At 43.7% G+C, this 23,124-nt stretch overlaps 1 protein-coding gene across 3 annotated transcripts in view; it reads left to right on the top strand.

Moving 5' to 3' along the window:
* The window catches only part of ophn1 (oligophrenin 1), a 211,963-nt gene that overhangs the window by 53,272 nt on the left and 135,567 nt on the right, over positions 1-23,124 (top strand). For all 3 annotated transcript variants that reach the window (XM_067997231.1, XM_067997232.1, XM_067997229.1), the window contains exon 2: positions 18,954-19,049. In XM_067997231.1, the coding sequence (XP_067853332.1) occupies positions 18,954-19,049 (96 nt within the window). The remainder of the gene's footprint in view (positions 1-18,953; positions 19,050-23,124) is intronic.

Here is a 23,124-nt window from a genome sequence, read left to right as displayed (position 1 = left end):
ACAGACAGGATACCGGGCCAGGAGACGAAGAGAAAGAGAGAGAGAGAGAGAGAGAGATACTGGGCAAGCCCCAGTTATACCCTCTTGGTAACAGGTTTTTTTCATACCTCATCAGCTTGCTTCATTGTTTGATTTAAGCACGAAACGTAAGACAAAGGACCTAATTTCTGGCCCATTTACATAATGGCCGTTTCCTGTATCGATCTGTTCCATAACTGCTTTACCATTGTTCCGAATGTACCTTGATGGTTCACCTTTTTGTCCTGCAATCACTTCCTGCTCGAATTTTGATGTGTTGGCCGGCCATGTTGATGGCTTGCCTCAGGGCTTGAATGCAACTGCATTGTGCAAGGAAACCTGTCTGCGACACGAAGCCTGCCAAGTTGTTAGAGAATGCTGGAGGCTTTTTAGGCCATGAGTCTGACCGCAGCCATTTTGAAAGGTCCTGGATTTTAAAAACAGTCACACCAGGGTTTCTTGAATAACTCCAATAAATCTTCGGGGTGGGGGGAACATGTGAAATTTTGCGAATCCCTTCATCGCTACGAAAATACTCAGCCATTCGGGCCTGTCGGTCCCTGTGCCTTTTTTCTGTTTCTTCCCCCGCACCGTTCCCTAAAATTACAGCAAACTTTTTAACCATTAAGGCATCGTTCAACTGGTGATACTTGGGTTGGCGGTAATGTAGAGCTGTGGTGAGCTCAGTGTATGTTTCAATGTCCAGTTTATTTTAGTGTCAGCCTTGGCTCAGTAGGTAGCACTCTCACCTCTGAGTCAGAAGGTTGTGGTCCACTCCAGAGACTTGAGCACAAAATCCAGGCGGACACTTCAGTGCTGCCGTCTTTTGGATGAGACATTAAACTCCGGTCCCATTTTAGGGGACCATAAAAGATCCTATGGCACTATTCAAAGAAGAGCAGAGGAATTCTGTGTTCTGGCCAATATTTATCCCTCAACCAACGTCACTAAACAGATTATCTAGTCATTATGTCATTGCTGTTTGTGGGACTTTACTGCGTGTAAATTGGCTGTCGCGTTTCCCTACATTAGAACAGTGTTTGCATTTGAAGAGTATTTCATTGGCTGTAAAGGGACTTCCTGAGGCTGTGAAAGGCACTATATAAATGCAAGTTCTATCCTTTTTGAATGTTCTTTAATGAAGGGAGTGGTGAAGGATGTAACAAGGATTGTTAAATGCAGACAGGTTCTGCATAGGGATTGAAGGCGGGGGAATGAGCAGATCGTCGGAATTGCTGAGCAATTAGCTCATCTCATTTGTTGCAAAGTGTTGCGTTGGTCCTCCTTCTGCTGCTTCCTCGCTTTCCCCCTGGACTTCCTCGTCTGATGAGGACTGCTGCTGCTGTGCCTCTTCTAAATGCAGGCTGCTCTGTATGGCAAGGTTGTGCAGGATGCAACACACCACTATGATGCAGGAGACGTTTTGTGGGACATATTGTAGGGAGGTCTCCCAGACCTGTTGCGACACCTGAATCTCTGCTTCAGTTTCTAGATGGTGCGCTCAATAATCATCCTGTTGGTCCGCTGGCCTTGATTGTACCTGTGTCGCACAGGTGTGGTGGGGTTGCAGAGAGGTGTGATGAGTCACCTCTGTTGGGGGGGAAGGATATCCTAAGTCCCCCAGCAGCCATGCTGCCACGTTCCCGAGAGGGTCAAATGTTGGGAGGGATGGTACAGTCTCGTAGGATACATACTCTCCAAAAACCTGAATGTTGTGTGCAACTGTTTAAAAATCCAATAGGAAACCAAACTAATGTCCTAAAGAATGTACGCTAACCGTCTTTTTAAAAAGTTTTGTAGTAGAGAAGATATTCATTCATATTTCAGATTTCTCTTGTAATGTTAATATTGCATAGAATTGCTCTCAAACTGTCAGAACCAACCTTTTTTAAGTTTAAACCAATATGACAGCAAAGTTTCTTAATCTGTCCCACAGCTGTTTACTTGTACTTCTTTCAATTTAGTATACTGTATCCGCCACACACAGTGCGGTCTCCTCTACATCGGGGAGATCAAACGCAGACTGGGTGATCACTTTGCTGAACACCTCCGCTCTGTCCGCAAGTGTGACCCTGACTTCCAGTCACTTGCCATTTTAATTCCCCTTCCCACTCCCACTCTGATCTCTCTGTCCTCGGCCTCTTACACTGTTCCACTGAAGCTCGAGGAACAGCACCTCATCTTTTGTATGGGCACTTTTACCACCTTCCGGACTCTACATTGATTTCAATAACTTCAGATCATAACCACTGCTTCCATTTTTTTTTGGTCAGCTAGTGCTGGTAATGGTTCTGCTGCTGCCATTGACAGCTACACCTGATCAATCTTTTGTATCTTAACCCGTCCCATTACCACCCTCCTTGCCTTGCACCATCATCCCTTTTGTCATTTAATCACTCGTGCCCTCTAACCTATCAGACCTTTCCTCTCCTCCCTCCCCTCCCCCCGCCCCCCCCCCCGCTTCCTCTGCCTCTGTCCTTGCTCAAAAACTTTAGCTCTTTTAACATCTTCCAGTACTGACGAAAGGTTTTTGACTTGAAACGTTAACTCTGTTTCTTTCTTCACAGATGCTGCCTGACTTGCTGAGCTTCTCCCTTTCTGTTTTTATTTCAGATTTCCAGTATCTGCAGTATTTTGCTTTTGATGACAGCAATTTTTTTTTTTCAGAGTAATTGTTTTGTTTCTCAAGGCCTGAATTTCAATTCTTGGTCTGAGTTGAGTTAGCTGATTTCTGTAAGATGCTATAAATGGCCAGAGTCCTAGGCAAAGTAAGAAACATAACAGGTCAGGCTTCCTGCTTTTGATTTGCTGTTTAATGATCTCTGCTGGGAAATTCATGTGGGTATTGAGGATAATGTGATGGGCTCCGTGATTATGTAGCCTGCTGAGGCTCCCTGTCCAGGCTCATACATGAGGGATGGCTCCTGGTAAGGTATCGGAAAGCTACTGTAACCCCAAATTCGTCCTTGCTTTCAGGAAGGTAGAAAATTCAGGTGGGGGGGGATTAGGGAGGGGAGGAAGTCTTGTATACCATTGATACTCTTCAGCATTGAACGAATTACCAATTACATTGAGTTATATCAAAACTACAGCACAGAAACAGGCCATTTGGTCTATGCTGGCATTTATGCTCCGCATGAGACTCCTCTCTCCCATCAGCATACCCTTCTATTCCTTTCTCCCTTGTGTTTATCTAGCTTTCCCCTTAAATGCATCAATTATTTGACTCAACTATTCGTTGTGGTAGTGCGTTCCACATTCTAACCATGCTTTGGGCAAAGAAGTTTCTCCTGAATTCCCTATTGGGCTTATTAGTAACTCTTTTATGTTTATGACCTCTAGTTTTGGACTCTCCCACAAGTGGAAACATTTTTGCCATGTCTATCCTATCAAACTCTTTCATTATCTTAAAGACCTCGATCAGGTCACCCCTCAGCCTTCTCTTTTCTAGACACTAGAGTCCAGCCTGTTCAGCCTTTTCTGATAAAGATATCCTCTCAGTTCTGGTATCATCCTTGTGAATCTTTTTTGCATCCTCTTCAATGCCTCTATATCCTTTTTTATAATATGGAGACCAGAACTGCGCACAATATTCCAAGTGTGGTCTAACCAAGGTTCTATACTTAATGTTCCCTTAAGTTGAAGCAGTAGCAATTTAAAATATTTTTCTGACCTCATGGGATGGACAGGAGCAGAGCTGGGACAGGCTGTAAACAGATATGCTCGTAACTTTCACTTGCTTTTCATTATAAGACTCCACAGGGAAGAAGGCAAAATCATCATAAAATTACCTAATGCCAGGGAGGAACCAAATGGTTACACATCTGTCGGCAATTATGGCTGTCTTATCCTTCACATTTGTTGATGTTCGGTCCTGCTTGAACTTGTAGCATTCCCTAGACTTATTCCATCGGTTTTTTTAATCATTTCCTGTAATCTTTCCAATGCATTTCAGTGTGTTCCAAGTTTTCTGATATGGACTATTATTTAATGTCTGACTGGTGATCTTTTCCAGACATTGAATTGCTACAGCTCATACTACCTGAGTTACTAAGGAGAGAAGGCACTGGCTACTTACTTGTGATGTGGAGATGCCGGTGATGGACTGGGGTTGACAATTGTAAACAATTTTACAACACCAAGTTATAGTCCAGCAATTTTATTTTAAATTCACAAGCTTTCGGAGGCTTCCTCCTTCGTCAGGTAAATGTTCAGGAGCTCCTTGAAGCCTACGCATTTATACATCACAGAACAATACATGGTGTTTACAGACTGCCCCTGCAACTGCCCGTTGCCAAGGCAATCACCGTGTTCAGACAGAGAGGTGTCACCTGCAGAACCCCCGAATACACATTCAACAAAAAAACAAACAGGAAAAAAAAACAAAAAAAAAAACAAAAAAAAACAGAGAGAGGCAGAAACATCCGGAAGGCAGAGAAAGCCAGCAAATGACCCATTATATTAAAAACAGATAACATTTGTTCGCTGGTGGGGTAACGTGTAGCGTGACATGAACCCAAGATCCCGGTTGAGGCCGTCCTCATGGGTGCGGAACTTGGCTATCAATTTCTGCGCGACGATTTTGCGTTGTCGTGTGTCTCGAAGGCCGCCTTGGAGTACGCTTACCCGAAGGTCGGTGGATGAATGTCCATGACTGCTGAAGTGTTCCCCGACTGGGAGGGAACCCTCCTGTTTGGCGATTGTTGCGCGGTGTCCGTTCATCCGTTGTCGCAGCGTCTGCATGGTCTCGCCAATGTACCATGCTCTGGGGCATCCTTTCCTGCAACGTATGAGGTAGACAACGTTGGCCGAGTCACAGGAGTATGAACCATGCACCTGGTGGGTGGTGTCCTCTCGTGTGATGGTGGTATCTGTGTCGATGATCTGGCATGTCTTGCAGAGGTTACCGTGGCAGGGTTGTGTGGTGTCGTGGACGCTGTTCTCTTGAAAGCTAGGTAATTTGCTGCGAACGATGGTCTGTTTGAGGTTGGGTGGCTGTTTAAAGGCGAGTAGTGGAGGTGTGGGGATGGCCATAGCGAGGTGTTTGTCCTCATTGATGACATGTTGAAGGCTGCGGAGAACATGGCGTAGTTTCTCTGCTCCGGGGAAGTACTGGACGACAAAGGGTACTCTGTTGGTTGCGTCCCGTGTTAGTCTCCTGAGGAGGTCTATGCGATTTTTTGCTGTGGCCCGTCGGAACTGTCGATCGATGAGTCGAGCGTCATATCCCGTTCTTACTAGGGCGTCTTTCAGCGTCTGTAGGTGTCCATCGCGTTCCTCCTCGTCTGAGCAGACCCTGTGTATTCGCAGGGCCTGTCCATAGGGGATGGCCTCTTTGACGTGGTTAGGGTGGAAGCTGGAAAAGTGGAGCATCGTGAGGTTGTCCGTGGGCTTGCGGTAGAGTGAGGTGCTGAGGTGCCCGTCTTTGATGGAGATTCGTGTGTCCAAGAAAGAAACTGATTCTGAGGAGTAGTCCATGGTGAGCTTGATGGTGGGATGGAACTTGTTGATGTTATCGTGTAGTCTCTTTAGTGATTCCTTGCCGTGGGTCCATAGAAAGAAAATGTCGTCGATGTATCTGGTGTATAGTGTTGGTTGGAGGTCTTGTGCAGTGAAGAAGTCCTGCTCGAACTTGTGCATGAAAATGTTGGCGTATTGGGGTGCGAATTTGGTCCCCATGGCTGTTCCGTGTGTTTGGGTAAAGAACTGGTTATCGAAGGTGAAGACATTGTGATCCAGGATGAAGCGGATGAGTTGTAGGATGGCTTCCAGAGATTGGCTGTTGTTGGTGTTGAGTATTGATGCTGTCGCAGCGATGCCGTCATCGTGGGGGATACTGGTGTATAGTGCCGAGACGTCCATCGTGGTGAGAAGTGTTCCTGGTTCAACTGGTCCGTGGGTACTGAGTTTTTGTAGGAAGTCTGTAGTGTCGCGACAGAAGCTGGGGGTTCCCTGTACGATGGGTTTCAGGATGCCCTCGATGTATCCAGAGAGGTTCTCACACAGGGTTCCGTTGCCTGATACGATGGGACGTCCGGGTGTGTTGGCTTTGTGTATCTTTGGGAGGCAGTAGAAGTCTCCCACGCGGGGAGTACGTGGGATGAGAGTGCGTAGGATGCTTTGAAGGTCTGGATCGAAGGTCTTGATCAGTTTGTTGAGCTGGTGGGTGTGTTCTTTGGTCGGATCTGCGGGTAACCGTCTGTAGTGTTCCTGGTTGTCCAGTTGTCGGTATGCTTCTTTGCAATAGTCTGTTCTGTTCTGTATGACTATGGCTCCTCTTTTGTCCGCTGGTTTGATGACGATGTTGCGGTTGGTCTTGAGAGCGTTGATGGCGTTGCGTTGTGCTCGGGTGATATTCTGGACTGTCTTCTGAGTGCGGCTGATGAATCTGGCATTGACGCATTTCCTGACAGCTTGAGCATACATGTCCAGCTGAAGGCAGCGACCCTCCGGAGGAGTCCAGTTTGACTCTTTCCTCTTCGGTTGCTGTACCGCGGATCCCTCTGTCTGCTGTTCCGGATCGTCGATTGTCTCATTGGGTTCGCTGCTGAAATCTTGGGGTTTGTGGTAGAATTCCCGGAGCCTCATTCTCCTGATGAATTCCTCTGTGTCCGCCGCGAGACTAGTGGGATCCATTTTGGTAGTGGGGCAGAAATTGAGCCCTCGGCTGAGAACTTCGATTTCGTCTGCTTGAAGGGTGTGGTCGGATAAATTGACAATAGACTTCCCTGTGGTTGCAACCGTGGTACCAGGGGAAGCTTGGTCGTTGCTGGTGGTGATGCCGAGTTTCTCAAGCTTCCTGCTCTTGGTTTTCATGTAGGCAGCGTAGTTCCGTTGCCTCGTCTGTTTGGCGGTATAACGTAGCTGGTCTGCTATGTCCTGAGTACAGGTTGAGAGTATGGACTCTATCTTGGTTTCGAGGTTGTGGCGTCTGCTGTAGAGTTGGTGTATGAGATGGTTGCGGAGTGTGCGAGAGGTACGGCGGCAGAGTCTCTCAGCGTAATCCGAGTTGTATGTGGACCTGAGTGGGTTCGTGATCTGGAGTCCTTTCGGGATCTTGTCTGCTTTCTTGCAGCTCTGTAAAAACTTGATGTCTGTGTCTAAATGCGCGATCTTCTTGGATATCCTTTCCACTGTGAGCCGGCAGTTTGTGGTGTCGATGGTAGTCATGATGTGGAGATGCCGGTGATGGACTGGGGTTGACAATTGTAAACAATTTTACAACAAGTTATAGTCCAGCAATTTTATTTTAAATTCACAAGCTTTCGGAGGCTTCCTCCTTCGTCAGGTAAATGTTCAGGAGCTCCTTGAAGCCTACGCATTTATACATCACAGAACAATACATGGTGTTTACAGACTGCCCCTGCAACTGCCCGTTGCCAAGGCAATCACCGTGTTCAGACAGAGAGGTGTCACCTGCAGAACCCCCGAATACACATTCAACAAAAAAACAAACAGGAAAAAAAAAACAAAAAAAAAAACAAAAAAAAACAGAGAGAGGCAGAAACATCCGGAAGGCAGAGAAAGCCAGCAAATGACCCATTATATTAAAAACAGATAACATTTGTTCGCTGGTGGGGTAACGTGTAGCGTGACATGAACCCAAGATCCCGGTTGAGGCCGTCCTCATGGGTGCGGAACTTGGCTATCAATTTCTGCGCGACGATTTTGCGTTGTCGTGTGTCTCGAAGGCCGCCTTGGAGTACGCTTACCCGAAGGTCGGTGGATGAATGTCCATGACTGCTGAAGTGTTCCCCGACTGGGAGGGAACCCTCCTGTTTGGCGATTGTTATCAATCGCCAAACAGGAGGGTTCCCTCCCAGTCGGGGAACACTTCAGCAGTCATGGACATTCATCCACCGACCTTCGGGTAAGCGTACTCCAAGGCGGCCTTCGAGACACACGACAACGCAAAATCGTCGAGCAGAAATTGATAGCCAAGTTCCGCACCCATGAGGACGGCCTCAACCGGGATCTTGGGTTCATGTCACGCTACACGTTACCCCACCAGCGAACAAATGTTATCTGTTTTTAATATAATGGGTCATTTGCTGGCTTTCTCTGCCTTCCGGATGTTTCTGCCTCTCTTTTTTTTGTTTTTTTTCCTGTTTGTTTTTTTGTTGAATGTGTATTCGGGGGTTCTGCAGGTGACACCTCTCTGTCTGAACACGGTGATTGCCTTGGCAACGGGCAGTTGCAGGGGCAGTCTGTAAACACCATGTATTGTTCTGTGATGTATAAATGCGTAGGCTTCAAGGAGCTCCTGAACATTTACCTGACGAAGGAGGAAGCCTCCGAAAGCTTGTGAATTTAAAATAAAATTGCTGGACTATAACTTGGTGTTGTAAAATTGTTTACAATTACTTACTTGTGGAGAGGGAAAAGTCAGTTGGGGAATCATTTCTGGGCCCCTCATGAACTCAAACTTAAGGCCAAAGTTTTTAGGTTTTTATGCAGGATATTTCCTTGGGTTCAACTTCAATGCTTACTCCAATTAGACCTCGTGCCCCTTACGGTCCGCAGTGCTATTGGTCTCAAACAGCTGTCAATCCAAGTCCCTACCCGTTGAATTTTGAGCAAGCATTGTACCGACATAGCTGTTCATTGAATGGAAGCAATCTCTATTAATGGTGTAGAATGATTGTCTGTGAATGTGACAATTCCAGTCAAATTGACATCTGGAGCTTCCTATCATTCTCAGTTCATCAATTTGCATATGTATAGAATGTCATAGTTGGTATATTTAGAACGGAATTGGTCCAATTCTCCTTGAGAAATACCTTGGGTGATACTGATTTCACGTTAGCTCTTGTATGCTGATTCTAGCAATACAAGTTTTTAAAAGAAAATTCAACATGAGCAAAATCCATTTTGACACTTGCCATCACTTCATTTTCTGGTATAAAAGAGTCCTCCTCCTTGCTGGTGTGTTGGTTGGTACAACATTGTACTGCATCATGGAGCGGTGGAACATGGGTTCACCCCTGTGTGCTTCTAAATGCTCTCTTCCTACCTGCTCCCCTCCTTATACAGCGGAGTTCCCAAATGTTCCTCTAAGGGAAGGGAGTGAGGAAAAGTCAGCAGGCTAGTTGTAATCACCGCTGCTGTTTTACATCATCTAAAGGCCTAGGAACAGTTCATCCACATCCAGTTCATCCACTATCAAGCGGCACTCACTCACCAATAACCTGCTACCGACACTCAGTTTTGGTTCCGCCAGGACGACTCGGCTCCAGACCTCATTACAGCCTTGGTCCAAACATGGACAAAAGAGCTGAATTCCAGAGGTGAGGTGAGAGTGACTGCCCTTGACATCAAGGCAGCATTTGACCGAGTGTGGCACCAAGGAGCCCTAGTAAAATTGAAGTCAATGGGAATCAGGGGGAAAACTCTCCAGTGGCTGGAGTCATACCTGGCACAAAGGAAGATGGTAGTGGTTGTTGGAGGCCAATCATCTCAGCCCCAGGATATTGCTGCAAGAGTTCCTCAGAGCAGTGTCCTCGACCCAACCATCTTCAGCTGCTTCATCAATGACCTTCCCTCCATCATAAGGTCAGAAATGGGAATGTTCGCTGATGATTGCACAGTGTTCAGTTCCATTCGCAACCCCTCAAATAATGAAGCAGTCCGAGCCTGCATGCAGCAAGACCTGGACAACATCCATAAGTGGCAAGTAACATTCGCGCCAGGCAATGACCATCTCCAAGAGAGAATCTAACCACCTCCCCATGACATTCAACGGCATTACCATTGCCGAATCCCCCACCATCAACATCCTGGGGATCACCATTGACCCGAAACTTAACTGGACCAGCCACGTAAATACTGTGGCTACAAGAGCAGGTCAGAGGCTGGGTATTCTGCGGCGAGTGGCTCACCTCCTGACTCCCCGAAGCCTTTCCACCATCTACAAGGCACAAGTCAGGAGTGTGATGGAATACTCTCCACTTGCCTGGATGAGTGCAGCTCCAACAACACTCAAAAAGCTCGACACCATACAGGACAAAGCAGCCTGCTTGATTGGCACCCCATTCACCACCTTCACCACCGGCGCACTGTGGCTGCAGTGTGTACCATCCACAGAATGCACTGCAGCAACTCGCCATACCACCTTCGACAGCATCTCCCAAGCCCACGACCTCTACCGCCTAGAAGGACAAGGGCAGCAGGCACATGGGAACAACACCACCTGCATGTTCCCCTCCAAGCCACACACCATCCCGACTTGGAAATATATCGCCGTTCCTTCATCGTCGCTGGGTCAAAATCCTGGAACTCCCTACCTAACAGCACTGTGGGAGAACCGTCACCACACGGACTGCAGTGGTTCAAGTCGGTGGCTCACCACCACCTTCTCTAGGGCAATTAGTTTTGGGCAATAAATGCTGGCCTCGCCAACGACACCCACATCCCATGAACAAATAAAAAAAAACTTACCTTCTTAGCTGCAGTTAGCGTGTGGCCTGAAAAAAAAACATAAGAATAAGGAGGAGATAACAAATGTCGTGGCTTTTGGTACTAGCCGTAGGGTTAGTGTGTACTGGGAGGTGTCTATAGTGATGGTGCATTAAATCATATCCATATTATGCTTTATTGATCCATGTTCCACCCATGACTAAACCCATAATTGAACAATTGGAATGTTGTCTTTCAGAGTGTTAAAAGTAACACTCTGGGATATATTTTCATTAAAATACCAACATTTTTAAAGACTCATTGTTCTTCTCGGGCAACTAGGGATGGCCAATAAATGTAACCTTTGCAGTCTTGACGATAACCAGAGAACACATTTTAAAAAAAATAAATTGTAATCCCCAGTGGTGAAACCTGGAGCAGCTTTAAAAAAAAATTTGTTCGATTATATTAAAGGGAATCCACAATCTGTCAAAAAAAATTATGTTCCAAGGAAAGAATATCTAATTCTCATTGCTAATGGGAAGACCATTGATGCCAATGGTATAAATGGGTTCACGAGACCACCAAATGTGTTTTTTGGAGAGAAGCGATTGAGGAATATGATGGTAGTGACCTATTGATTGACTCATTGGGTGTAATGGCCTTAACCTGTTTCCAAAAATTCTTGCATTTCCATAGCACCTCATGTTCAGAAGTTTCAAAGTTGAAAAATAAATAACTTTTTGGAACTTTTTGAAAGCAGTAAATGTGACCACCATTCTGTACCAGGAACCACCTTTGATCAGCAATGCTTTGATTTAATTCCCCCCTCTCCCCAACCTTTGCTCCCCTCCTCTCCTGATGATGATAGAATAATTTCCATTTTAAATAACCTCTAGTGTCTCTTGGGAATGTCCAGAAGCATTTCACATGGGGCAATTTATTTTGAAGTGCATTGACTGTTACGTAGGCAGATCTGGTGACCATTTGTACACAGGGAAGTATTACAAACAGCAAATGAGATGGACGACTGACTAGTTAATCTGCATTTGGTGGTTGTGTTTGAGGGAGGAATGTTGACCAGGTGCCTGGGGAACTCCCTACTCTTCAAATAGTGCCATGGAATCTGTAATGTCCACCCGAACCAGCAAAACAGGTTGAATCGGTTGTGGTTTAATGTCACCCAAAGTGTAACACCTCTGACAATGCAGTATTGCTTCAAAATTGACCTGCTGGGATTTGATTCCTGTCATTCATTTTCTTTTATTTTATCTGTGTGAGAATGACAAGTTTCAGCATTTACTGTTCTGGAGAGATCATAAAAAGCCCCATCTCAACAAATGATATCATACTGGCTATTGGCTGATGTCCACATAGGATTTTTAAAAAAATTGTTGGCAATTATCACTTTAATCGTGTTTAATGTCTCTGCTGAGAGTGTAAGTTTTAGTGGATAAGGTAAGAGATAGCCAGTGGATAGGATTATATTTGATTTTAAGAAAGACTTGCATTTATATAGTGCTTTTCATGACCTCAGCATGTCTCAAAGTGCTTTACAGCCAATCAAGTACTTTTTGAAGTGTAGTCATGGTTGCAATGTCAGAAACGCAGCAGCCAATTTGTGCACAGCAAAATCCCACAAACGGCAATGTGATAATGACCAGAAGCAAATAAAAACACAAAATGCTGGAAAAGCTCAGCAAGTGAGGCAGCATCTGTGGAGAAAGAAACGGTTAACATTTCAGGTCAAAGACCTTTCATCAGAACTGGAAGATGTTAAAGAATTAGTTCTTAAGCAAGTACAGAGCCAGGGAAAGGGTGGGAGGAGGAAAGAACAAAAGGAAAGGCCTGTGATAGGGTAGAGGGCAAGAGTGATGGTGCCAGGCAAGGAGGGTAGTAATGGGACAATGACCAGATGATCTGTTTTTGTTTAGCAGTGTAAGCTGAGGGATAAATGTTGGCCAGGTCACGGGGGATAACTCCCCTGCTTTTCTTTGAAATAGTGCCGTGGGATCTCTCTTGTCCACCTGAGAGGGAAGACTGGGTCTTGGTTAAACGTCTCGGCCAAAAAACAGCACCTCTTGACAGTGCAGCACTCCCTCAGTCAGCCTGGATTTTGTGCTCAAGTCTGGGACTTCGACCCACAACCTTCTGATACGGAGGCGAGAGTGCTACTAATTGAGCCATGACTGACTGAGGTATTTGATAGAAGCCAAATGCAAACTTTAAAAGATTAAGGCTCATGCTGTCAATGGCAGAGTAACAACTTGGATTCAAAACTGGCTCAGCTATAGAAAACAGACTGTGATAAATGTATACGGTGCTGGAGCGCAGTGATGAGTAAAGATCCACGGGAGGCTGGTTCTAGTCCTCCTGGCTGTAACTGATACAGAAACGGGGCATATATTTTGTCCAGCTTCGTAGCAAGGTGGCCTATTGCAGAGATTGAAAACATTCTTAACAATTTGGGGGATAAAACAAGTAAATGGGTAAAAGTTAGGTCATACAAGTTAAATCATGAATCAGAGAGGTATTGATGGGTTCATAGAATTGTGAACATGTGGGCTACGTGCTCAGCAAATGCAGTTACTATGTCCCTAAGAATAGTTGGATATGCAAGCTGATATACGGAAACATTATGGAACGCTATAGCTCAAGTCTGTTCTGACAATGGGACACCTTGTGGAATGGAAAAGGTCGTAGTTGACTTGTGTTAGATTGATGTACTTGAGTTTACTTAATTGCCTTATTGGTCAGGGAGGAGTCCCATGGTGTCTTCCATTTGAAGTTATAAACTATGATTATTCGCCTGACTTGGGGAGATTGAGTATTATAGAGCATGTAGATTGTACATAGTCCACTGGAATGATTGGGCTTCATGAGCTGAATGACTTTTTCTTTCTGCCATGCATTCTTAAGACTGTTTATAAAATGCCCAGCTATCCTCCTACACATCAAGTGACAGTAAGCATTGTAATCTCATGATCTACTAGCTCATGCTGCCGACAATCTCTTCAGTTATCAATGGCTGCTTTCAGTAAATACTTTCACTTTAAAACTTCCTGTGTAGCTGAAACAGCACAAGTAAATTAGCACTGAGAACTAGATATCCGAGGAATGCCAGTGGATTAATAGAAACTGCCTGGAGTTCTTTTCTTTAAGTTTTCCAGCCTGCCTGCAGCATTCTGGATGTGAAATCATGACCGGATAGGTCTCGTCCTGTCAGCCCGAGAAATACTGATGTGACTAATGAGATGTACTTCCAATCTTCTGCCAAAAAAAAAATGCTTTACATTGACACAAAAAAGCATGAAGTGCTAAGATAATACATATTCAAGGTCAGATTGCAAAGGTATCACTTTGAATATTTATGTTCAGACCTTCTCGTTAGGATGTCACTGAGATACCTGTTGTCCTCGATTTACGTAACCATGATTACAATAATTGGAATAGTTGGTCTGAGTTGGGAATTTCCTCTTAACTTCCTCCCCAGATTTTAAAAATGAGGAAGTTAAGGCTAGGGAGGGTTGCTGAGCAGAGCACTTTTACACACATGGTAATGGGTTTTGGAGCAAGTTACTCAAACGAGTCATCGAAATAGGCTGTATAACTAAATTTAAGAGGCAGTTAGAAGCATCTCAAGGCGGGAGAGATTTGAAGAGAAGGGAGATTAAGCGATATGGTGGGTGGGTGGCTTTTGAGCTCAGTGAAAAAGGGAAACTGACTTGTTTAGGCTCATTTTCTGTTCGGTTCTTTCTGATACTTTTCCTATCGCAAAGCATTTACAGTCTCTTAACCGATGTGGGCAGGTGACCTGGGATCATCTCCCAGCAACAGTCAATGTCTCCAAGAGAAGGAAGACAAATTGGGAGGGATTTTTTTAAAAATAAAAAAGTAAAACTTTCATTGTGTAGTCTAGATTTGAACCCAGGCCAAATTACAATAATTTGGAACAAGATGCATCATAGAATCATAGGAATTTACGGCACAAGGAGACCATTCGGCCCTTCGTGTCTGTGCCAGCCGAAAAAGAGCTATCCAGCCTAATCCCACTTTCCAGCTTTTGGTCTGTAGCCTTGTAGGTTATGGCACTTCAAGTGCAAGTCCAAGTACTTTTTAAATGTACAAGGGTTTCTGCCTCTACCACCCTTTCAGGCAGTGAGTTCCAGATCCCCACCGCCCTCTAAGTGAAAAAATTTCTCCTCCGCTCCCCTCTAATCCTTCTACCTATTTAAATTAAATCTCCCATCAGCCTCCTCTGTTCCAAAGAAAACAACCCCAGCCTTTTCAATCTTTCCTCATAGCTAAAATTCTCCAGACCTGGCAACATCCTGGTAAATCTCCCTTGTACCCTCTGTAATGCAATCACATCTTTCCTGTAATGTGGTGACCAGAACTGTATGTAGCATTCTATCTGTGGCCTAACTAGTGTTTTATGCATAAACACCCTGCTCTTATATTCCATGCCTCGACTAATAAAGGAAAGTATCCCTTATGCCGCCTTAGTCACCTTATCTACCTATCCTGCTACCTTCAGGGATCTGTGGACATGCACTCCAAGGTCCCTCTGCTCCTCTACACCTCTCAGTATCCTCCCATTTATTGTGTATTCCCTTGCCTTATTTGCTCTCCCCAAATGCATTACCTCACACTTCAATGGATTGAATTCCATTTGCCACTTTTCTGCCCACCTGACCAGTCCATTGATATCTTCCTGCAGTCTACAGCTTTCCTCCTCACTATCAACCACATGGCCAATTTTTGTATCATCTGCCACCTACACTTAAGTCTAAATTATTGATATATACTGCAAAAAGCAAGGGACCTAGTACTCAGCCCTACAGAACCCCACTGGAAACAGCCTTCCAGTCACAAAAGCATCCGTCGACCATTACCCTTTGCTTCCTGCCACTGAGCCAATTTTGGATCCAACTTTCCTTTGGATCCCATAGGCTTTTACTTTCCTGACCAGTCTGCCACATGGGACCTTGTCAAAAGCCATGCTAAAATCCATGTACACTACATCAAACGCACTACCCTCATCGACCCTCCTTATTACCGCCTTAAAAAATTCAATCAAGTTAGTCGGACACTACCTTCCCTTAACAAATCCATACTGATTGTCCTTGATTATCCCGTGCCTTTCTAAATGATTTAACACTGTCCCTCAGAATTGTTTCCAATAATTTGCCCACCACCGAGGTTAGGCTGACTGGCCTCTAATTACTCGCTCTATCCAAAGACTTAGCATTTTTGTTCTTGTTTCTAGGGCGATGGTGTTTGCATCAGCTGTCTGGATGTCTGGCCAATGCTTACATGTGGAAATATTGTGAAAATGTTTGAAATATTCAAGGTTAATCTGTAATGGCTGGTTGATTCATTAGCAACTGTTGTGCCTATGGTATTCCCGTATAGGAATTTTTTAGGCCAAGCAAAGCTATCCCCGTTTGATAGCTCTTAACCAATTTACTTATCTTCTTACTAAATTTATCAATCCCCTTTCTCTTCAGAAATGTGTAACATTCATACTATCCACTTCAAAGGCCTTCCCTTTGCATAAAAAACATTCTCCCAGACTTCCTCCTTATTGCCAGCTTCCTCATTTTTAGCATGTGTTCTCTAAACCGCAATAAGAATTTTCTATTGTCTCCTGAGCCAATGTGCAGTGCTGAAATAATTTAGACGTAAAATATAGTGAAATGGGACATATATAAAATGCTGTATATTATCCAGTGTTATATATTGCTGGTGGATTCCATGGCCTTGTTTGCAGACTGAGGAGAGGAAGTTGAAGTTTGGTTTTGCTTGGGATCTGCATGGAATGTGTGTGGCCAATGACCTCAGCGAGGGAGAGAATGAGACTGGGGTTGAGAGTGAAGAGGCTGAATAGTTGGGGCTGATATACAAAGAAGGGAGCAGGGATGGAACTGGAATTCAGGCAAGCCTTCTAGTGGACTTTGGAGAGTGCGAGAACAGTCCAGAACGAGGCAATTGCTTAATTTGAGTCCGAGGTTTGTGGAAACTCAGTTAAATCTGCTTCCGTATGCTGTAAATAAAGGTATTTGAGTCCTACGATTGAGAATAGTCTTGCCTCAAAATTTGCATAAGTTAAAACTGGGATCCTCGAGAGGGGAATCACTAGGACTATGCAGGGATTTCCCCGTAAGAAAAGTTTTGAAAGTAATGAGGTTATTGAAAGCTTTCCTCTGTCTACACCTGGTGAGTGGGGGGAGGGGATGGGAGTGTTGGGGGTGGCTGTGTCTCATCCTTTTGCTACAATATGTGCTGATGTTTCTTTGTGGGGAGTGGAAGGTTTTGTGCAATATGTTTGATTTTAAAAAAAAACAAGATTAATAGAAAATTAATGAGGAGGAAGAAGAAGATTGGTAATGATGATGTGGAGATGCCGGTGATGGACTGGGGTTGACAATTGTAAACAATTTTACAACACCAAGTTATAGTCCAGCAAAATAAAATTGCTGGACTATAACTTGGTGTTGTAAAATTGTTTACAAAAGATTGGTAATGATCAAAGAATAGAATTGATAGACATTCATGATGGACACCATTGTCGGCAGTTAACACTGACCCAAATCTTAGATTCTACTTTTTCTTTACAAATTGAGATTTTCCAAATAAAATAGTTTTCAGTCGGTAGGATGGGTCTATCTGTGTCTGACAGGAGGGGAGCTATGTTGATACTTGGGGTCTTGTGACACTGTTTTGGTGGTGAAGTTTGTACCCTTGTGTTTTTATTCATGTTTTGTGGCCAGTGGACCCTCGTGTTTTAATTTCAGACCTGATCTATGGGCTTTCATTCCATCTTCTCATCTTTTCACTGGGTTGCCTCTCTGCCTTAGCTGTTTACACATTCCTTATTCTTCAAAGTCTTCAATATCTTCCCATTGTCTGATGTGGACAAATTATTGAGATTATCTTTGTCATTTTTTTTTCTTTTAAGCAGGATGCAAGTCATTCGACAAGAACTTCCTCTTTCCCCTCCCCCCACTCGCTTCCCACATCCATTTTTTTTTCCTGATTCTATTAAAATGCTTGCTTATCTTTTTTCCAGTTCTGATGAAGGGCTGTATGCCCAAAGTGCTAACTTAACTGTTCTCTCTGCAATGCAAATGCTGACTAGTCTGCTTTATGTTTCTGGCATTTTTTATTTTTGGTTCAGATTTCCAACATTTGCAGTTTTTTGATTTTTGTTTTCAGTTAAAAAAAATTAGGTACAATACCCTTGATTAACAGACCAACAGCTCTCCCACATTTGAGAGGCAATTGCAAATCCAACCTAATTTGCCAGTAATTCCTAGCACTTGGTTTTTCTTACTGGACAGCAAGGGAACATTATGGAGGGAAGAATATCCAAGCGTCCCTACAAGATCTTTAGGTTTAATAAAGGCACCGAAAGTTCCTTTATTAAATCTATAGGGACTGTAGATTTAATAGGACTTTAAGTATTACATTGAGAACACTGGGATAGCCCAATGTTCATAGCTGATCTCACTCTCCAGTAAGAGAAAATACAAACCCCCACAGCAACATGAGATGTGAAGAGAGAACGAGGAGAAAGATCAGGAACAGGAAAGACCAGTGCAATCCATTTAGCTGGTACCAGAATAAAGAGGAAAAAAACTATTAATGCCCCTTGGATGGCCATTGTGTCCATGTAATGCACATAATTTGTTGTTTTTAACCATTTTTGTGTTTTTGGTACCAGTCATAAGAAATAGGAGCAGGTACATCTCTGGTACATGTCATGCAACTGAAAATCTCACTATTAGGATTAGTCAGTGTTGACAGCTTTGCTAATTAAAGGGGAATGGTTCATTTAGGGAGGATAGAGCCGCAGTGATGTATTTTTATTTGTCACATGATGCATTTAGTCAGTGCTTGAACTTGGGAGAAGGCAGGGATAAATCTTCAAAAATTTAGATTTGACATCCTTATTCACATCGAAAAAACTCCTATTCCTTGTGTTGCCGCAATGGAAATGGTAGATCTGGGTGATTCAGCCCTTCTCTTTCATGCATTAACACCCTGGTGCTTGTTGGCCCTGCAGTAGATTTGTGCTGTTTGAATGTTTGTTTTTAGGCTTTCATAACCATCGAGTCAAATTTTTAAAAAATCAATTCTCTGGGTCTCTTGAACCTAAATTGGTGGGTCTATCTGCTATCAGATTTTTTCACCATCACTGATGCCACAACAGGCGAATGGAAAGCCTTTCCCAGTGTCTGCATCTGCAGGTCAGGTTTAGGGGTGGGATTGATGTAAAGTAGCATGCTGTCATCTGTCTTAATGCAGCATCGGAAGCGTTGTCTGCACCAGTGTGACATATCCAGTTCTCTCACCAGTCGATCTTGTGACCTCTCCAGCTGGTACAAATTTGTGTCATGTGCCTACCAACAGCTAGGTTGAGATTTCTTTGAGCCCCTGTTGCGTATTAGCCAGCTGCCAAGGTAAGATGTTGCAGAAGATGGGAGCGCTGGAGACTGTTTTTAAAGCTATTGATGTCTAAATGTTTTTTTTTTCAGATTACTCCTCTGCGGTGGTGAAGTTTTCGCAGAGCCTGCATGTATTTCAATTTGAGTTCATTGGAGACACGTTGACCGACGATGAGATTAACATTGGTAAGGAACGCAAGTGTTGCTGTGGGATTAATGGTGGAAGAGAAGTGCTAATTCACAATATAAATGGTGTTCCAACAATTCAGAGTTCAGTTGAATATTTTTGTTTCAGCAAAATGCTGATGAATGGAAGATTGCGGGAATCCATTTGGGCAGAGTTATTGAGCCCAATCAACTTGCTAGAAAGACAGATGCTAAAGTGGCCTGTTGTCTCTGGTCTCTTGAATCATCTGCCTGGTCATTAGGCTAACATTTTACTGCATACATTTGAGGAAAAACAACCTATTTACTTAGTTTAGAACTGCACAGCTGGTAAACGCTCTGCCTTGTACATTGTGCACCTGGTAATCTCACCACAGCAGAGATGATGGTGTATTTGAGGGGAGGACGGGTTGTCCTGATAGTCGAGCTCCTGGGATTTACTTGCCAGCCGTTGCTTCTCCTGGCAACCACCAGGGTCAAATCTGTGACAGGTATGTCTCTAGCTGCAGATTTTGCTTTGTTACCTTCAGGGGTCTTGGAATTACCTGTGCTTATTCACTTCACTCAGAAGATTCCATTAATCTTTAGGTGAGTCTGTGGCCAAGAGTCAATGACCATGTGAACTTAATGTATGTTATAAGGAGTGGACTAAATTGGATTACTCTTGTTCGTATAAGCAAGCAGCCTGTACGCCCCATGCATTTGTACTCTAGTCAGCAGGTATGTGAATGGAATGGGGCTGGTCTATGTGGTCCAGGGCAGTGAAGACTGGAGGTCTTTGCTGTGCTTCCAATGTCTCTCCTCCTCTTCCTCTCAAAATAACAAATTAAGCAACCAAGTATAATTTAAAAGGTTCTAAAAGGGAATGAATTTAGGCCATAGTTTTGGCACGGTCATCAGCCTCTTGAATGAAAGAGAGGGAAATCAGTAGCCCTGGACCTACATCGAGTAGTGATGAGGAATGGATTTAAGGAAGGAAACTTCATGAATATTGTTTCTCAAAAAATGTGATGCTTTATGTAAGAGTAGGCCGTTCTGGTCGGATAACTAACACCCACCCCCACCCCCACAACTGAAGGTGATGCACGGTGTAAAGGGACTGGATGAGAAGTGAAATCTGATTTGTGATTATTAGACAGTTAATGACATTGTTACACCTGATTTTTGTAATCTTTCCACATTTCCAGCTAATCCACGCAAAAGGCTGGAATCATTGCTTCCCCGTCTCTTTATTTTGTTCTCTTTCTCTTCACTCCCTTCCATTTTTCCCTGAGCCATAACCATCGTTTTGGGCGTGGGGGGAAAGAAGGATCTGAATCTAACTAATGTTACTCTGAAACCAGCCACTAAAAGTTCAGATGAGATCACTCCTGAATAACTCTCACTCTGTGGGTATTTTCTCCATTAAAGTCATATGGCTGAGATGCAAAACTCGAGCATGGCGGAAGAATCTAACCTACACAGCATGTTGGTGATCCACCATCTTAAATCAGAACTTGTTTATCACTGAAATGTTTGGAAGGTGGAAGAGACTAAATTTTCAATAGTCCTCAAAATAGATAATTCTTTTTTTTAAAAAAAACTTCCTATATTGCTTTTCCAAAGGCACTGATGTGCTGGTTACACTTCCATGTTAGGTACCTTTTAGTACTACATCCCAGAGGCCATTCTTCATCTGCAAGCTCAGAAAATGAATGTCAGCAAGCTTTTTAACGATGAGCAGCATCAAACTTGATCACATTCTCGTACAATATTGACGTGCACTTTCCAGCGAAAGTCACCAGACAGCTGGAACCCTGTTGTATGTTTCTTTTTCCAATTCCATTAGCTAGGGGTGCTGTACCAACAGAGCCGCCCATATTGCTGACTCAGCACGGACGAGGGACTAAACCTGGGCCCTTAACAATTAATATAACTCAATTATAACGCCTTCTGATTATAGTGATGGATTTGGACAGATCCCCAAATGATCAGTATAACCAGGTGATCACTAAATCTGATGGATGACAGCAGAGCGTTGCTAAAAGCAGGCGCTCCTGTTAAATTTGATTTTAAGTTTTAGGCATTCATTGTGTTTTATTTAAATACAGTGGTTCTTTGTCATGGAAAGGTATTTTATCCGGTGTAGTGCCGTTTGAGCGGTGTTTAACCACGAGCTGTGCAAATCTCCTGTTCTGCAATGTTCAAACTGCCGGTACAAGAACAGACAAAACAAATGGAGCAAAGGATTCCCACCTTCATCCCAGCAAACAGATCACTGCAACTAATGGCAAACATGCAGGATTAATCGAAATGGGTTTTGGTAAACAGGATTTGATTCTTATATCCACATGATCACTGCAAGCACATTCCACTGTACAACATCAAGTGGTGTACTTATCAACTGGGAGCAATATTTAATTTTAAATACACACCACTTCAGCAAAAAAAAACATCTGAAACCAAACATCTTGCCAACAAAACACGAGTCGATGGTTTGTAGCCAATACACTTATAAAGTGGAAGGAAGGAGGCTATTCATAGTTCAAGAAATGTTTAACATCACAGTAAGATTGTTGCAGCCTTGGCTTTTCAGAAAGGAGTCCCCACCCCACCAATTCAGAGAATAGTAAATTGCGGAAATTAGATTCTCCTATTTTGTGCTTGGAAAAATTCAACAATGGTTCACAAATATCGAATTCTTCAGAAATGCTGAATTCAGGAAGAATGTGGCAGTGTGTATCATACTATAATATTGCACAGCTGCCAATACCACAGTTATGTAAAGATGCAGGGTAAAATATAGATACATTGTGCAAGACCTAACAGCTAGCTCTTTCTTCCTCTCTCTCTCTTTCTTCCTCTCTCTCTCTTTCTTTCTCTCTCTCTTTCTTTCTTCCTCTCTCTCTTTCTTTCTTCCTCTCTCTCTTTCTTTCTCTCTCTCTTTCTTCCTCTCTCTCTTTCTTTCTTCCTCTCTCTCTTTCTTTCTTCCTCTCTCTCTTTCTTTCTTTCTCTCTTTCTTTCTTCCTCTCTCTCTCTCTTTCTTCCTCTCTCTCTCTCTTTCTTCCTCTCTCTCTCTCTTTCTTCCTCTCTCTCTCTCTTTCTTCCTCTCTCTCTCTCTTTCTTCCTCTCTCTCTCTCTCTTTCTTCCTCTCTCTCTCTTTCTTTCTTCCTCTCTCTCTTTCTTCCTCTCTCTTCTTCCTCTCTCTCTTTCTTTCTTTCTCTCTTTCTTTCTTCCTCTCTCTCTCTCTTTCTTCCTCTCTCTCTCTCTTTCTTCCTCTCTCTCTCTTTCTTCCTCTCTCTCTCTCTTTCTTTTCCTCTCTCTCTCTCTTTCTTCCTCTCTCTCTCTCTTTCTTCCTCTCTCTCTCTCTTTCTTCCTCTCTCTCTCTCTCTCTCTTCCCCTCTCTCTCTCTCTTTCTTCCTCTCTCTCTCTCTCTCTCTCTTCCTCTCTCTCTCTCTCTCTCTTCTTCCTCTCTCTCTCTCTCTCTTTCTTCCTCTCTCTCTCTCTCTCTCTCTCTCTCTCTTTCTTCCTCTCTCTCTCTCTCTCTCTCTTTCTTCCTCTCTCTCTTTCTTTCTTTCTTTCTTTCTCTCTCTCTCTCTTTCTTTCTTTCTTCCTCTCTCTCTCTTTCTTTCTTTCTTCCTCTCTCTCTCTCTTTCTTCCTCTCTCTCTCTCTTTCTCTCTCTCTCTTTCTTTCTTTCTTCCTCTCTCTCTCTCTCTCTTTCTTTCTTTCTTCCTCTCTCTCTCTCTCTCTTTCTTTCTTCCTCTCTCTCTCTCTCTTCCTCTCTCTCTCTCTCTTTCTTCCTCTCTCTCTCTCTTTCTTCCTCTCTCTCTCTCTTTCTTCCTCTCTCTCTCTCTTTCTCTCTCTCTCTTTCTTTCTTTCTTCCTCTCTCTCTCTTTCTTTCTTTCTTTCTTCCTCTCTCTCTCTCTCTCTTTCTTTCTTCCTCTCTCTCTCTCTCTTCCTCTCTCTCTCTCTCTTTCTTCCTCTCTCTCTCTCTTTCTTCCTCTCTCTCTCTCTTTCTTTCTTTCTTCCTCTCTCTTTCTTTCTTCCTCTCTCTCTTTCTTCCTCTCTCTCTCTCTCTCTCTTTCTTCCCCTCTCTCTCTCTTTCTTCCTCTCTCA

Source organism: Heptranchias perlo, chromosome 15, assembly GCF_035084215.1.
Source record: "Heptranchias perlo isolate sHepPer1 chromosome 15, sHepPer1.hap1, whole genome shotgun sequence".
Taxonomy (NCBI): domain Eukaryota; kingdom Metazoa; phylum Chordata; class Chondrichthyes; order Hexanchiformes; family Hexanchidae; genus Heptranchias; species Heptranchias perlo.
The sequence above is the reverse complement of the archived record's forward strand: the minus strand, read 5'-3'. Positions and strand labels throughout refer to the sequence as shown.